At 35.8% G+C, this 15,602-nt stretch overlaps 1 protein-coding gene across 1 annotated transcript; it reads left to right on the top strand.

Annotated features, from left to right (window-relative positions):
• The first annotated feature begins 4,345 nt into the window (after positions 1-4,345).
• Positions 4,346-15,280, top strand: LOC143462529 (protein PAT1 homolog 1-like). The gene is made up of 21 exons (XM_076960734.1): positions 4,346-6,203; positions 7,392-7,470; positions 7,651-7,740; positions 7,850-8,096; positions 8,334-8,436; positions 8,563-8,679; positions 8,773-8,897; positions 9,084-9,261; positions 9,407-9,658; positions 9,873-10,072; positions 10,162-10,281; positions 10,464-10,608; positions 11,409-11,523; positions 11,672-11,775; positions 11,927-11,998; positions 12,772-12,848; positions 13,173-13,338; positions 13,456-13,530; positions 13,647-13,766; positions 14,128-14,213; positions 14,303-15,280. The coding sequence occupies exons 1-21, from the start codon at positions 6,171-6,173 to the stop codon at positions 14,535-14,537; spliced, it is 2,739 nt and encodes a 912-aa protein (XP_076816849.1). The 5' UTR covers positions 4,346-6,170; the 3' UTR covers positions 14,538-15,280.
• The last annotated feature ends 322 nt before the right edge of the window (positions 15,281-15,602 follow it).

Genomic DNA, 15,602 nt, shown 5'->3' with positions numbered 1-15,602 from the left:
CACCTATCTTTAACAACAGGTTGCGTGACCTACTTAAGGTGAAATTAGTCACTTTTTAAAATTAGCCACAGTTTTAAAATAGAATTTTTCTCCATTATTGGATGCCCAAAATTGGCAAATCGAAAAAATATGCAGAGTATGAACTTTATTAAAGTGAGGGGCAAGTCCAAAAACAAGTTGACCTTAAATCAAAGAGTACTTTTCAGGCAGTGTTCTGGAGAAAGGACTTTTAAAAATTAAAAATATGTATTGATTAGGCAGTTATTGCCAAAACTGTATTGCAAATTTGACTTCTTTTATGGCGGAGATAACATCCATTATGACGTCACAATCTAAAAACAACATGTTTGATGACTGAGGTTTCAGTTAGGTATTGAGGTAATGGTATGCTAACGACTGCGTTTTAGATGGAATACGTTTCCAGAGGTAAGTGATTAGTAGCAGCTAATGGCAGAATCGGACACAAGCGCGCTCCTATTTTTTAGGAGCAGTCTCGAGAGCATCGCTCTTTTTTCAACGTCGGAACGGAACCACGAGTGCATTCCTTTGTAGGAGTTATTCGGTCGTTGCTCTTTTTTCTTGGATTGGAAAAGATTTTAGGTTTTTAGTCTGACGTAAGACTATCATTTTATGTGGTGAATAAAAAAATTGCTACTTTGAAACTAATTTTGCTAATTCATAACAATATATGAAAAAGAAGGTTGTCTAATAACGTAATATGTACCAAACCTTCGTAACAGCAGTTCTCTTACGTAATTACATAAGTTTCTGTAAATACGTAATTACATAATTATTGTTAATTAAATGTCACACTATTTGAAAGTGAAGAATATTAATATGTTGAATATTGGCATCTACAATTCTAGAAGGTTCTTAATATTCTAGTCGCCTATAAATCATTTGTAGCAAGTGTGACAAAAACAAAACTTTTCAGCATGGGATTCTATCAAACTTCCTATAACATTTACAACAAATAATGATAAGCAATTACAGTTGCAGTTAGACACACGAATGCTAATTCGATGTTTGCAACGTACAAATGCTGTTTGTGTCAGAAAATGCGCTGGAGTGAAAATATTTTTTAATCGTCAAAAAGAATGTGAGCGTGAGCGACAAAATGAGCGCGCTCTTTTCTTTATAGAAGAACATAAGCACGAGTGACGCTCTTTTTACAAGAGCAGTTGCCCAGCTCTGGGTAATGGTTATTTTCAGCATAAAAATATCAAAGAAGACAGCACAAGTACTAGCCAAGCATTCTTGTCTTTATGGCAGTTACAAGACTAGGATAGCGCCAACACACAACAACTAAAAGAGAGAGAGAGAATTTATTTTACCATTCAAATTAAAACTAAAGTATCACAATACAATTCATTGGTGTGGAGCAGCGAAAAGACCTCCTGGTCATCCAGGTCAGTTGCCCTAGTAAAACTGAGCTTGGGGAGCTGTAGCTTAGCACCTACAGTACATTCACACAAATACACTACTGATAATCTACCTCAAGCTTATTTAACACAAAATGTTACTCACCAGTTATACACTTTAAGTATGTTTTAATTATGTACTTAAACCTATTACTTGTCAGCCACATGAAACATTGTATATTGAAAGTTGAACTAAATATCTGAGTCATGCACATTGTTTTTATATTGTGACGTTATAATAGCTACAACCTCTGTCATAATTAACCATAAACTTGCAATTTTGCACTTATTTAAGGCAATAACTGCTTAACTACTACATATTAGTACAATTGTTTTCTCCAGTTTACTGACAACAACTACTCTTTGATTTAAGACTAACTTGGTTATTGTCTTTTTTGGTCTAAAATAATCACAAGGTTTATTCTGAGCCGTTATATAAACCTCTTTTGTTCTGTTTTCCTGCACCTGTTTAGTGTTACTTTTATAAACTGCTTCGTCTAAACCAGAGGCTTCAAATACATGGTCAACAGGCAACATTTTGTAAGACCCACAATGCATTTTCAGTTTTCAAATAATAAACAAACCAGCACTTCTCAACCAGTGGACCATATAGAGCATTTAAGTAGAGACAAACTTCATGCTAGAAAGTAAGGGTTAGTAAATTAACTAGTGAGGCACTGTGAACCGGGGTTACTTTGGTAGGTCGAGGTAACTCCGATACAGCGAGGTTATTTTGATCAGTTGTTAAATTTCTACCAACTTGCATGAAATGCCATCCATAGTCCATAAAGTAATACAGTTTGCTACAATTACGGTGAAAGATTTGATCACATTGGAGCAAAGAATTCAGAGTACGGGGTGCAACTCCTAAAACGCACTTATCTGGTTTGCTGAAATGGTTGCAAGAATAATTGCCTCAGGAAGGAATAAGTGAGAACTTAAAGGATTTCTTGCATGTGGATTGTAACCAGTTGATCAGCAGCAAGTCTTAAAACGAATTCCCAGAACAGTAGAAGATGACGTTTCTAACTCTTCTGCTTTGAGTGCGTCAGTTTTCGACTAATAGCAGAAATTTAACCACAAACAACAGCAGAAAACGAGCAAAAAAAGGGAGGCAATGCCAGAAAAACGCCTTCGATTAGAAGATCTGACAGTGAAGGAGCAACCACGCTCTTTAAATGGACATAGAACTGCTGAGCTGGAACATGTAAAATAGTATTTCTTAACATTTTATTGGTCACGAATCCCTATAATGTTCTTTTAAAAGCTATGGACCACCTTGCAAAAGTCAAAAATATCAACGTGGTGGTAGTCAAAAGCAAACCCATGCGGGTAAACTTCGTCAGAGCAGATTACAATAAGAGAATATAGTGAGTTTCCGCATGGGTTTGCGAAACGTTGGTTCATACAAGAATTAATTCACCAGCTGGGCACCTTTTGTTATTATAATCTACAACGTTAGAGCGTTGTATGTATGTATATAGAGCCCCCTGAGGTGTTAACCTCAGAGTGCTAGGCTAACCCGAAAGTTAGCCTATAGTTACCGGCAGACCGGTATCAGATTAAAAAGTTCTGAAGTTTGTTTAAACTGTTTAAGCCCGTGAAGAGTTAAAATATACTCGCACTGCTTAGCGCGTAGAAACGTAGCCTAGATGTTTCTCGCAGAGTTGCAGTTGCGTCAATTTCTCGGAAATGTGTTCGAAAACGTACGGTATATGACTACTGTAGGTTACTTGTCTAGCCTAGCAGTATGGCTGAACCGCTTATAACAGCAATGGCAGTGATGCCATTATGGTCGTATCCAAGTGCATCTAGATTCTAGATACTCTTTGTATTGGGATTTGAGATTTCTATGATCTTTGGGTCGTATTCTGCGTGTGTTCTGCAGTCCTGTCAGATTGTGACGTCATAGATTTGATTCTGATAATTGGTTTGACTCAGCAGAAAACCAGTGCTAGCGTAGTTGGAATATTGAATATTAAACACTCGCATACTAGCTCAAACTGAAAAGTTTAGATAACATCTTCACAATAACGGTTGTTGGTTGGCCCTACACTCAACAGTTATACAAAAAAGTAAACAACTGTAACAAACAAACTGTGAACAACAACTAATGAACTAAAGTATATTGATACAGTACTATGAACTAAGTTTACACTAAAGTCAACCGTATTTTGACCTATCACAACGTGTTGTTAGAAAGAACTGCCGAGAACTCCCTCATGGGAAGAATTGGAGCAAGAAATGTTTAATATTTCAACTTCGCTAATTGCATAATGGTCGAGCTACCACTTCTTTTCTGCTGAGTCAAAACCAGAATTAGGTTTTGAATGTATGGCCTCACAATGAGGAGACATGCTTTGACAAGACACAGCAACAACATCGGTAACCACTATATATTGATATATTATGGTTGCCACCAGGCATAATAATCATCAAATACAAAGAACTACTGATGAGTACAGAGCTTTACTGTCTGCCGACGTTTCATTAACCCAAAAGCAGTTAATTGTTCCACTACGTCACTACGAGCTAATGAAACGTCCGCAGACAATCAAGTTCTGTATTCACCAGTAGTGTCTTATATTTGATCACTGTATATTGAGTTTCCAGTTACCACTTCGTCTTCGACACAGGCTTATATTGACAAATAAAGTTTATGAGCCATGGCTAATAAAAAATATGGTGTGATATGATAATCTTTATCATAAGACTGAGGAAAGTTTTTGCGGTTTTTGCACGACTGGCGGTGATTTTTTGTCGCTCGATCCCCGATTACCAAGCTATGGTCTAAATTTCGATTGTCACACATTTTTTATTTGTTTTTTTTTTGATTTTCTTATGGGGAATTTTTATATGGAAATGAGCGCCAATGGCGCTTATCCTTTATGCGTGGTCGTAACCGTATTTAGCTCAGGAAACCCAAATGATGAAGGAGCCGATGTGGGATGCGGTACGGTATACAGTACGTGCAGGGGCCACGAGTTACGGTGCACACCGGGATTCTTCTTCTGCTCGCTTCAGATGGCTTTGTTTCAAAATATAATATTTTACTAGCAATTGAATAAGCAGTGATAAATGACCTTCATTGTAAGAAATTTTCACGCTAGGCTACTTGAGCTTGGCCAAAAAACTACGGTAGATCATAATTTTTTTACCAAAGTTGGTAAATTTATGAGTCGCATTTTATTTGAGCTCATCTTTTTTACTTGTCAGGACATATTTTTTTCACCTGAATCTTTCACACTAGCGATATTCAACGAATTCATTTGGATTCGGGGTCTAGGCTAGCGCAGAAGTGCACATACAACCACATGATGCATTTGTATACTGGGCTAGACCCATAGTGTGGCACTTGAAAGTATAAGATTCATTAAAATGTACGCTGTACTTTGTTATCTTCACGCTGATGTATAATAAATAGCCTAAACAAAGAAAAATGGGTTGTTTGGATGCCAATTTATAGTAAACAAACAAAGAATTGAAGCTCCAATGAAAGCCATCACGTCAAAGTTTGCGTCTTTGCACGTACGATTTGTCTCCGAAATCTGTCATACTTTCCAGGTAGGGTACTAGACCCATGCTAGTACCGAGCTAGCCTTTGTGCAAGTTCCAATTGTCATACATTTTTTATTTTGGTTTTTTGATATTTTCTTAGTATATTCCCAGAATTTAGAACTGTTCACCAGGTCCACTAAATAGGAGCAAGTGTTGTTAATGTCTTGCCCAAGGGCATTATAATGGTGTCATCGGTGCCACTGGGTATTGACGAGGGAACCTGAGCCCCATTTATTGTGAGTCCAGCGCTCGAACCACTCAACTACCGAGCCGTCTAATTGGACAAAATGTTGCAATAAATCCATCATAATGCGTGATTTTTAAAATATTTCTCAAGGGGTGCTTGCAGCTATCTTGCTATCTATATTTTTATGCTTTTGGACATTTGTATCTGTTCTGTTGTTTTAAACCTAGATTCCACGGACTCCTTGAGGGCGGACATCGATGAATATCATAATTAATAAAAAGACATCATTAGTCATTAATTTTGCACTGATTTCATAATTTTTTTTGCTGTTTTCGCATCTTGCCCTATGTCACCTATAACAGGTTAAGCAGGATTTTGAATTGATAACTAAAATACTAGGTTTATTGAAATGTTAACAAATTACTACTTCATTGTCAGTATCAGCAATACATAATCCGTACTGCAAAATGTAATATGTAAATAAGATGCAAACAATTTTTGTGCTACAAAAGTAACACAGGACAGTAAAAAGTTAAGGATTTTACTAAAATTTGTAAAATGATGTTCTGTAGTAAAGCAAATATACTGAATTATGATCTGCAAAAATTACAAATTTAACAAGGTTCTTAAATCTGTTGTAACATGGAGGCTATGGCCTCGTAAACTCTTGTTAGGGTTTTGTTGCAAGGAAAAAGGTCTGGAACCACTGGTTTAAAAGAACAGTCAAACGGTACTAAACTTGTTCAAGGTGTTGTAATCATATAAAAAATCATTGCATCTCCCAAGAAAATGCTTGGAGATAAACTCCAGTAAATAGGGCTCAGAAGGTAAAAATCACTTCTAGTTTAATTTATGAAGAAAATCTTTTCAGTCCCACAATAAAACAACTATAGAAGTTTTAGTCACTGAATGCAACAAAATCTTATGTCGGCCTTGTTTATATCTTATGTTCTATATCTAAAAGATGTTAGACATGACCTATGACTTAATAATATTACTGAGCCATGAGCCACCACCAACTGCCGACACCTTACAAGGTAAGTTGTTTGATTATTGACTTATCGTTTACTGTGGAACTTTCATATTTAACACACTGATTCCCGCTGGGTCAAAACATACTTTATGGCTGAGTATGCCAGTGATAAGAATACCAAAATTTTTCAATGAAATTCTGGACTCGTACGTTACAGCCACTAAATATTATAATTTGAGAAAAAAATCTTTCATGTTATTCCCATCTGTCAGTGAATGGAAACTTGCATGTAAATTATTATGACAGAACGTAGAACTTTATGTCAAAACTGCAATCATGAGTGAATGTCAAAACTGCAATCTATACCTATAGAGTTGGTACTTGGTTGTCAATGTGTTAAAGGATTTCTGTTTACCACCAAACTAAAAAATAGGAAAACTGCATTCAGTGTTCTATTTCATTTATTTTAAATACACTGTATAACACGTTTACTTTCGGGGAATTATTTATAAATACATTGTAGAGCAACTCAACTGCCATCAACAATGGTCTAGTTAGATAAGCTCAATATTCGCAGAGGTCTGGTAAGATTTTTTAATGTGGACCCATAAAAATAGTTGGCCAGTAAGGCCCCTGTCCCAGGAAATACCTAAGATGATATCAAAACGAGTTCCAGGTAATTTTTACCCAGAATGTAAAATGTTTTCGTTCAAATCGTACAGGTCTTGTCATTACCTTAATTAGCAAAGTTACAGCCAGATCTGGCTTATTGTAAACTAATTTAATACGTAGAAAGACAATATAGCGACCCGATTGCCGCTACAATTCTGATAGGTTCCACAAACGCAAAGTCTATGACTCTACACCATTCAGCGATATCGCAAAGTTGCAAAATGCCTTAAAACTCTTCCTCTGCTACACTTACTATTTTTTCGTTTTGATTTGAGGCCAACCTATTTTTCCACATGCCCCTACTTCGCAATGGTATTCTCCAACGCCAAATAGGCTACCATATAACATGCAACACCAATATTTGGCAAAAAGCACATAATATATGTAATTGCGTAAAAGAATACAAGATGTAATATTTATATCATCCTTACAAGCCTGAAATCTTTATTTCAAGCGTGATCTGCCAATTAAGTAGCCCTGCAGTAGCATACATACTTATAAACAATACCCAAACACACCTTATCTGTAGTGTTTTAAGTTTTCATTAACTGGTCACTTCAATTTTTAAAATCATTTTTAGCGTCCATTGAACGGTGGGAAGTTAGGTGATGATAACATAGACCAGCGCAATGAAGATACCTTTGGTTCAGGTGCAGTTGGTAAGAAACTTCACTATTTTTCGATTTTAACGTTTAATTCATTAAGTTAACTATATTAGTTATACTAATTTTGTTGCTGGCAATTCTATATTTTACTTGGTGATTGTTAGTATTGTTACAATCACACACAGCTGCTTTTGTAAAAGTGGTATGTATTTTTACAAGTTATGTTATTTGCAGAAGAGGATTGGGAATTGGATCACAATAATTTTGTTGAATTTGATATCTCAAGATATAAGAAGCAGCTAGATGGCAAGGAGGAAAGCAATGGTATGGTGGTCTTCTACTTACAATTTTCCTGTAAACCTTCAGCAATTCTCATCCTGGTTTGATGTTATAGTTTTTTTCGCGATAAATTGATGACCATCATTTTGTGTAGAGAATCTTGGACTTGATATTCCCAAAGTGATTGCGAATGGATGCCATCAAGAAAACTTTCAGTCACCATTGCTATCCCCTTCACAACTTAATGAGGAAGAATTGGAATTGTCAAATCAGCAGTTGGCCGCAGCCGTGGAAGAACTTGTTCTTAACAGTGATCAAGATCAAGATGCGATTGACCCAGCTATTGTCAGTTTACGAAGGCAAGCCACCCCATCTGCTGGAAAACTTCCTGCAAGTCCAAAGTATGTGAATTTTGAACTGTTTTGTATTTGGCCTCTTATTTTGTCAAAGCACAAAAACTTCCATAACTTCTCAAGGCAGTTGTATTGCACAAGATAACACGAGTATTGAATTAGCAAAAAAGATTGGTTTAAAATTAGAAGATTGCAAACTATTATTACCATCTTTATCGAAATTTGAACGAACCTTTATTTTTCTCACATTTTTTAATTCCGTAAATTTCTTCACTACATTTACAGGCTTCCCCCCCATTATGATACTTCAAAAAGTAACCAATTTGGTCAATCTAAGTTTCAAGAAATGTTTAGACGGCCTCAGGGCTCAATGTTTACGGGGAAAATGGTAATAACACCTTGAAGTTTTATTTATTTACACAAGTTTAATAATATTCACAAGAAAATCTTTGCTAATGCTACATACTGCACGCAATTAAACACAGTTTAGAAAGTTGAATTTGAACTGTTGTAGAGCAAGATCTGGAAAGAAAAAGAAACACTTGGTCTCAATTTTCTTTCACGATTAGGTGGGTCTACGCCAACCCCTCCACCAGGATTTGAACCACGACCTTCAAGTCCTCCACTAGAGGTAAAAAATATACATCTGTTCAATATTTTGTAATGTACTCAATTTGGATAATGAAGAGCTATAAACATTTAAGCATCAAAATGTTTTTTGTAGGATGAAGCCATACTTACTGCCATCAAAGATAGGCCCATGAGTTGTAACCCACTGCTTAGCTTGTCAAACCCACTGGTTGTGAAAGCTGAAGATTTGGAAAGGGAACTACAAGGTTCATCATCTAGGTGAACATTGATATTGCTAGTTAGATCCACAGTGTTATGATGTCCCAACGTTTATTGTCAAAAACCTTTTTATAACAGACCTATGGTAATCACTCAGTGTGGCATGACAATATTCTCTAAAAGTTAAGCTATAATTACTGTATAATCAATATATATTTTATGGTTCTGGTTATATTTTTATTTTAGGGGCCCATCTCCAATTTATGGAATAAGTATCCCCGAAGAAAATCCACCAAGTCCTGTTGATCGATCACTTCCAGCTCGCTCAGTATCACCGATATTTGGCAGCCCGTCACCCTCGAATCTGCCCATTGGCACCCCACCAAAGCATGTAATTATGGACATGATGCATCAGTTGGAACAGGTGACAAATTTTTCATATTTCTTTTGTATATACAATTATGGACGTGGTCACTACATCACTTTCTTTTCACCATTGATTTATTTTTTCAACTGAGAGTGAATACTGCCAAAATTTTCAGAAATGTTTTGTTTTTGATTTTAAATAGCAAAAGAAAGCTGCAGAACAAGACAAGTCTGGTGTTTTTCAACATCCTGGGACTTCTGGTACTGTTCCTCATCCATACTTTTCACTACCTCCTGGTGTTCCTGCTCCTCCACTCCCAATTATCATCCATACTCCTAATAGGCCAATTGCTCCGAACTCTTCCAGCAGAATGCAGTTTCCTGTTCAGGCTGCACCAGCAAACTTTGTGTGGCCTGCACGACCTGGTGTACCTATTAACCCATTGAATGCACAAGTATGAATAAATGATTGTAATGACTGAAAGTAATTCTTAATTGTATCGCATTTTAAAATACTCGTGTTTTATTTTGATAGATAATAATAGAAGTATTATTTATATATTTAAGTCACCTTAAGCGGCCCAAACCCCATCATTTGTTTAATGTGCGTTTGTTAAAAACATATTCACTTCAAAATATTAATAAGTTTTGTCATCTTTGTTTGGACAGGATTTTGTCCAAAGACTAGGATTTGGAATGCCACCCAGATCCCCAGTACAGAGCCCAATTGGCTCTCCTCATACTTTTAATGCTTCTCATTCAGCAGGAAAACAGAATATCCGAAGAAATATGCCCATGCCGCCAGGTGTTATAGCAAACCAAGGCTTTCCACTTTGTAAACAGAGCATGATGCCTAGTGTTTCTGCAAAGTAAGACCTTAAATAAGATTTCTGACTAACATCAATAGAGTTTTACGTCCTGTAGGACAGTTCGAAATATATTCTGCATTGCATCACAGACGACTTCCGTTGCCACGATTTGGACCCGGGCACTTACATCCAGAACATAGTAAGTTTGTCAGAATGAGACAGCAGCGCCATGATGGCCGTCGAGATCGGAGACATTACAATAACCACAGGTAGTACATAATCATTAAACAGCAGTGCTGGTTATGTAATAAACGTTTAGTGAAGCATAGACGATAACTTTTATAATAGACTGGCATTATATCATACATTTTCAGTCTATTGTGTCTGTCTTTTTTTTAAAAGTACTTCTATAAATAGGAGGGTAGCTGATTATATAGTTGTAAATATTTAGAGGTCAAAATCGTGAAGGTGTGGTGGGGATACCTGGTGATCCATATGCGAATATCATGACCCAGAAAGAAAAGGATTGGGTCATTCGTATCCAGATGATGGCTTTGCAAAGTGATCGTCCAGAGATTGATGACTATTACTATCAGGTTATAAAATGCATGCACTAAATTAGTGCATCTTTGACTAGAAGTCGAGTAAAGATTTTTAGGAGTTGCACCAATTCCAACAAGTTTTAACAAAATTGTTAATTCTAAATTTTGAGTTTCCCTATCCTAAATTAACGTGAACTTCAGTTTAAGTATTTCAATACTACGTTGTTTACTTGGTGACATTACATCTCGAGTTGAGAAAATTCTCTTTTTATGCCATCATGAGAAAAAAGAGTAGCTTAATGCAAACCTTGGTATTATGTGCTTGCAATGTAAGTTATTTAGTGCACCAAAGTGGTGTTAGCTTTTGTATATATGTGTTGGTATAGTTTTATTATTGATATGAAACAAGTTAATTACGTTTACATTACAACAAACTCGAAAGATTCTAATTTAGTTAAAATATGGTATCTGAAACGGGGCAGCATAGAAACCAACCCAAAATAATATATGCCAAACACACATTTCCAACTTGTCTGTTTATGTCTAAGGCAGTAGCAAAATGAAAACTTACTTTTTTAAAAAATGCGTTTTTGCAAAATATATGCGACTGTGGATGTCGTCTAGCTCTAAAACTCTCTTCTGGAGAGATAGTGGCTATCTCAAAATTTCTTGTTTATAAAGGGGTGGCTGAAACTCATTGTAACGATAATAATGTATATCCTGGCGGAAAAATATTTGTGAATTCCCACGTTATAAGACCATAGTAGCTTTATGTGTTTATTATTTTTCCTGACGTGTGCTAATCATTAATTTATTGTTGATTTATGGTGGCTAGATGTGCATAATTTTTGCAGAACTACATTGAACAACGTCTGCGTGATGGTAAGTTGAACTCTAATGACTCCAACACTCCGACCAGGCTCATCACACCAACTAAACCAAACATGGAAAACAGGAAATATGTTCCAGGTACCGTTAATTAATATTAGAAATGTTTGGCAATTATTTATCATCTCATATTTCGGAAGAAGGGAGGTAGTTATTAGAAGTGAATTTGTGTTATATTTCATCAAAGTTTAAACAACCTTAATTTCCTGATAGATTGTTTATTTCACAGTGCAATTTGTCAATTCTCTTGGCAAGCTAACAGCATCAAGTGTGTACAACCCTCGACAAATCATTGATCTTGCCCAACCTGCCCCTGCTGAAGAAGATGGTGGAGTAAGCGTTTTTCTCATATTTGCTTTATGATTTGTATTAAACCATGATGCCTGTATTAGTGTTGTATTAGTGATGGTGGTTATTAGTGTTAGTTATAACAATAGTCGGTTCGGTGTGAAAATGAGTTTTTTAACATACTTTTGTATTTCAGAATATTGAGCAAGGCACTAACAGCAGACTAGCGTTGAGCAAGAGGCTTGTGGTTTATAAAATCATTGAAAAGGTTGGTTTGTTAGTATTCTGCATATGTGGAGTTGTTTAATGAACAAAAATTTCTCCAAGTTTTTAACAATTTGATGAGTGCTTTGCTCATTTTATTTATTAATTTCATTTAATGCATTTTGTGCATATCACCAAAGTTATTTTAAAAAAAATTATGGTTTGTCGTCACAAGCAGTATCATTGAACCATTAAGGTTAATTAATGAAAACAAATCTTGAACCCATTTCCTTTCTGGTTTTATGTGTCAAAATTCCTGAGATTTTAATTTCGTAAGTTGTCGGTTGATCAACATAAATCTATAATACATGTTACGTCTTAAAAAGAACTCGTCCAATTGACAATTATATCGGTACCTGCTTTTATGTGTGTGCAGTAATGGGCGTTGTAGTTGTTTTGTGCAAGAGAATTGAAAGTAGTAGTTATGGATGCGTAGTCTCTACTTGTAAACACTGAAATAATTCCAGCAATGTAGGCTACTAGGAATCAAACTCACATGTTTGTTCACAAGTGATATTTTTCACTTTTATACAACATCGATTTTGGTAGCACTTATTCTTGTGTAATAGGATCGTTCTTGTGTAAACGTGTTTCCTGTATTCCAGGAGAGTTGTAGTTAATATAATTGCCATCAATAAAGGCGCTTGCTTTTGAAGTTTGTCTAATGCACTTGATGCAATTTTGGTCCTGGTATTCAACAACCAGGAAATACACACACAATAATTTTCCTATTATAACCAAAATAACTGAGGTGTTTGCTACTATTGTTGCATCCAGGCTTACGACTTGATCGTTGTGATGGAAGAGTTGCAGTATAAGTTGGAAAATTTCAACGAAGTCCCAATCCAAGAAAGGTGAGACAACATTGCCCACTTTATTTAAAGTGAAGGGCAAGTCCAAAACAAGTTGACCTTAAATCAAAGACTAGTTGTCAGTAAAGATTCTGGCGAAAGGATTTTTAATAAGAAGTAGTGGTGAAGCAGTTATAGCCAAAATTATATTGTCTTGAGTTATGACAGAGAAGGCGATGATTATGACGTCACAATCATTTCTCAGGTATCTTTACTGACAACTGCTCCTTGATTTAAGGCAAACTTGTTTTCGAACTTGCCCCTCACTTTAATTGAGGGCTTAATTAAAGGGCATGTTGTGTTTCTTACCTGCGCTGTGCATTACAGAGACCTTCTTAGAAACGATTTGCAATCCAAGTCAGAGTCGATGGTTGACGTGCTTGGTTTTCATGACAACACAGAATTTCATGCTCATGCTGACCCAGTGTTTCAAGTTATGAAAATCAGAAAAGGAAAGAAACTTGTCGCAAGGGCCATTCCTTTTCTATGCCAGGTCACTGTCTTGTCGACATCAGTTGACATGTAATTTGTATTACCTAAATATTACTAAATAATGTTGAAATTAATTGAGCAAACATGATTCATGAACAAAATTTTTCTTGTTGAACAGGAATATGGTTTCATTGTTGCGCAGTCCATATTTGCTCATCTTGCAATTCTCATTAAGCGAGATTCAAAAGACAGGGTATAAAAAATTTTCATTTTCCAGTTATAGTGTGAATTTTCTTGTCTATCAATAATAATAGTTACCAATAGGTTGTTAACGATTGTAATGTTAACTTTAATAGTTTTTCTTTGCAGGTACTTCATGAAATGTACCCTCCTCTAAGCAATGTTATATCATTATTTACCGCAAAACAGTTTGTGAACGCTTGCTCATTTTTGACTTCTTTTGCACTTACAGCTGCAATTAAAGACCAAGTAAGTACTTGTATCATTGTCTTGCACAGAAGGGTGTTAAAGTTTGGAAGATGTTTCCTCCTCTGAGTAAATATCATTATGTTTAACCACTGGATGTGAGTGATGTAAATATTAAGGCAGTTGGACAGATTAGATGTGAAGACGTTTTATTGATTGTATGAGGGAATTTTCGATTCATAGCATTACCATAACTAGCTACAAATTTAGAAAATAAAATAAATAGAAAATAAAAGAACCAATCCCCAATATGTTCATCTCTGCTAGTATAAGGTGCATACTTTTTACTTTTTACCAATCATGTAAGACTTACGCAACAGCTGACTAACTTTCCAATAACTTGCTTTTATTGCACATTCTTTAGGTTGGTGCAACAATTATATGCAAATTACTTAACAAAGGAAGTGAATTGTTTAGCAGTGTGGATGACATAACAGAAAAAAGCCAATGGTGAGTATTCTTTTATTTCTCATGTTGTATTTTAATTTAGTTATGTTTGAGAGGAAATTGTTTGGAATTAAATTCATTATTTACACCAGGAAAAAATTTGTGTCCGATGTGCATGATGTGATAATTTCCGTTGCAAACCCTAAAGAAGGGTCCCGCCACTCCCGTCCGAGCAACCCTTCCCCCCTCTTGGAAGGCTTTCCAAATGTCTTTCAAGTGCTGGATGATACAAATAAAAATGTGTCCTCAGAAAAATTGAAAAGATCATACCAGCAGCTCATAACAGAAAAGAGCAATGCGGATGGAGTCAAGATGATTTCCGATTGATGGTTGCTTTATTCGCCTAATCTTAGAAAAGATTTTTACAATTAATAGACCGCTGAGTGCTGATTTTGAAATGATATGTTTTGTAAAATCATGTTAGTAGTTCGCTTAATATAGTAATACGTATATTTATAAAAGTTGAATAGGTTTAAGTCCGTGTTGAGGTAGTGTTTTGTAGTTCGTTAAGAAAAGTTATATAATATATATAACATTTTGCCGAGTCTGATTTCTTGACCAAAACGTTCATTTGTTAATGCATCCTTTCACGCTACTATAAACTGTACTGTGTTAAAATGAAGCGTAATGATTTTTTGTATTCACTCCAGTATATGTTTCTTTATAAATCGTTTTGTGCATGTTTTATGTTACAATGCGCTTTTGGCTTTTCCAAGTTTCACTTTTTTAGTGCCACCGGGGTCTCACGTTTAGACGTGTATAATATCCACGACCTAGAAGTGATATATGTTATACTTTGTGGTGTGCACTGTTTCGTATGCAGCCATTTGAAGTACATATATAAACAAACGTAACAACTCGCCTCTTTTGTCTGTAAAGCAAAGTATACGTACTTAGCTTGTATTCACTGCTTTGGAATGCAAGGACGCGTCCTGGAATGCCTTACCTTTAAACAACTTCCATTTATTTCTTCGAATGTTTCTGGGAAAGATTGAGGAAACTGAAATCTTGAAACCAGAAAACTTGATATCGCGCTTGCATTTTGACTCAAATAAAAACCAAACCATCAACTTGAAAATGATCTGCGTCCTGCCTGATCTGTTTACTCGTAGAAAATCCTGATTGAATGTGATACAAATGGTTACTCATCCTCCCTGCTTCGACAATTACACTTCCCTACCGCAGGTTGAAACTCAAGTGGAACTGGGCAGTTATGTGATTCGGTTTACTTCGCGGTGACTAAAACACACTGAATGATGTCTTATGAATGTTGTGAAATCACATCAATAAAATAAACAAGTTGTCCTATCAATGGGAAGAAATTTTGCTTACTAAAATCCTTAGAGATAGTTTGGAGTGACAGCTTGGTGTCCAAATTTATGGACAACATTG

The sequence above is a fragment of the Clavelina lepadiformis genome, chromosome 6 (assembly GCF_947623445.1).
Source record: "Clavelina lepadiformis chromosome 6, kaClaLepa1.1, whole genome shotgun sequence".
Lineage (NCBI taxonomy): Eukaryota > Metazoa > Chordata > Ascidiacea > Aplousobranchia > Clavelinidae > Clavelina > Clavelina lepadiformis.
This window is presented reverse-complemented; position numbering and strand designations above follow the sequence as displayed.

What these genes read in the sequence shown, in the direction of transcription:
- LOC143462529 (XM_076960734.1), top strand. Translation starts at nt 6,171, where the DNA reads ATGAGCCACCACCAACTGCCGACACCTTACAAG. An exon ending in AAACTTCCTGCAAGTCCAAA is followed by an intron (nt 8,097 to 8,333) that starts GTATGTGAATTT and finishes CTACATTTACAG; the next exon opens with GCTTCCCCCCCATTATGATA. An exon ending in CTACAAGGTTCATCATCTAG is followed by an intron (nt 8,898 to 9,083) that starts GTGAACATTGAT and finishes TTTTTATTTTAG; the next exon opens with GGGCCCATCTCCAATTTATG.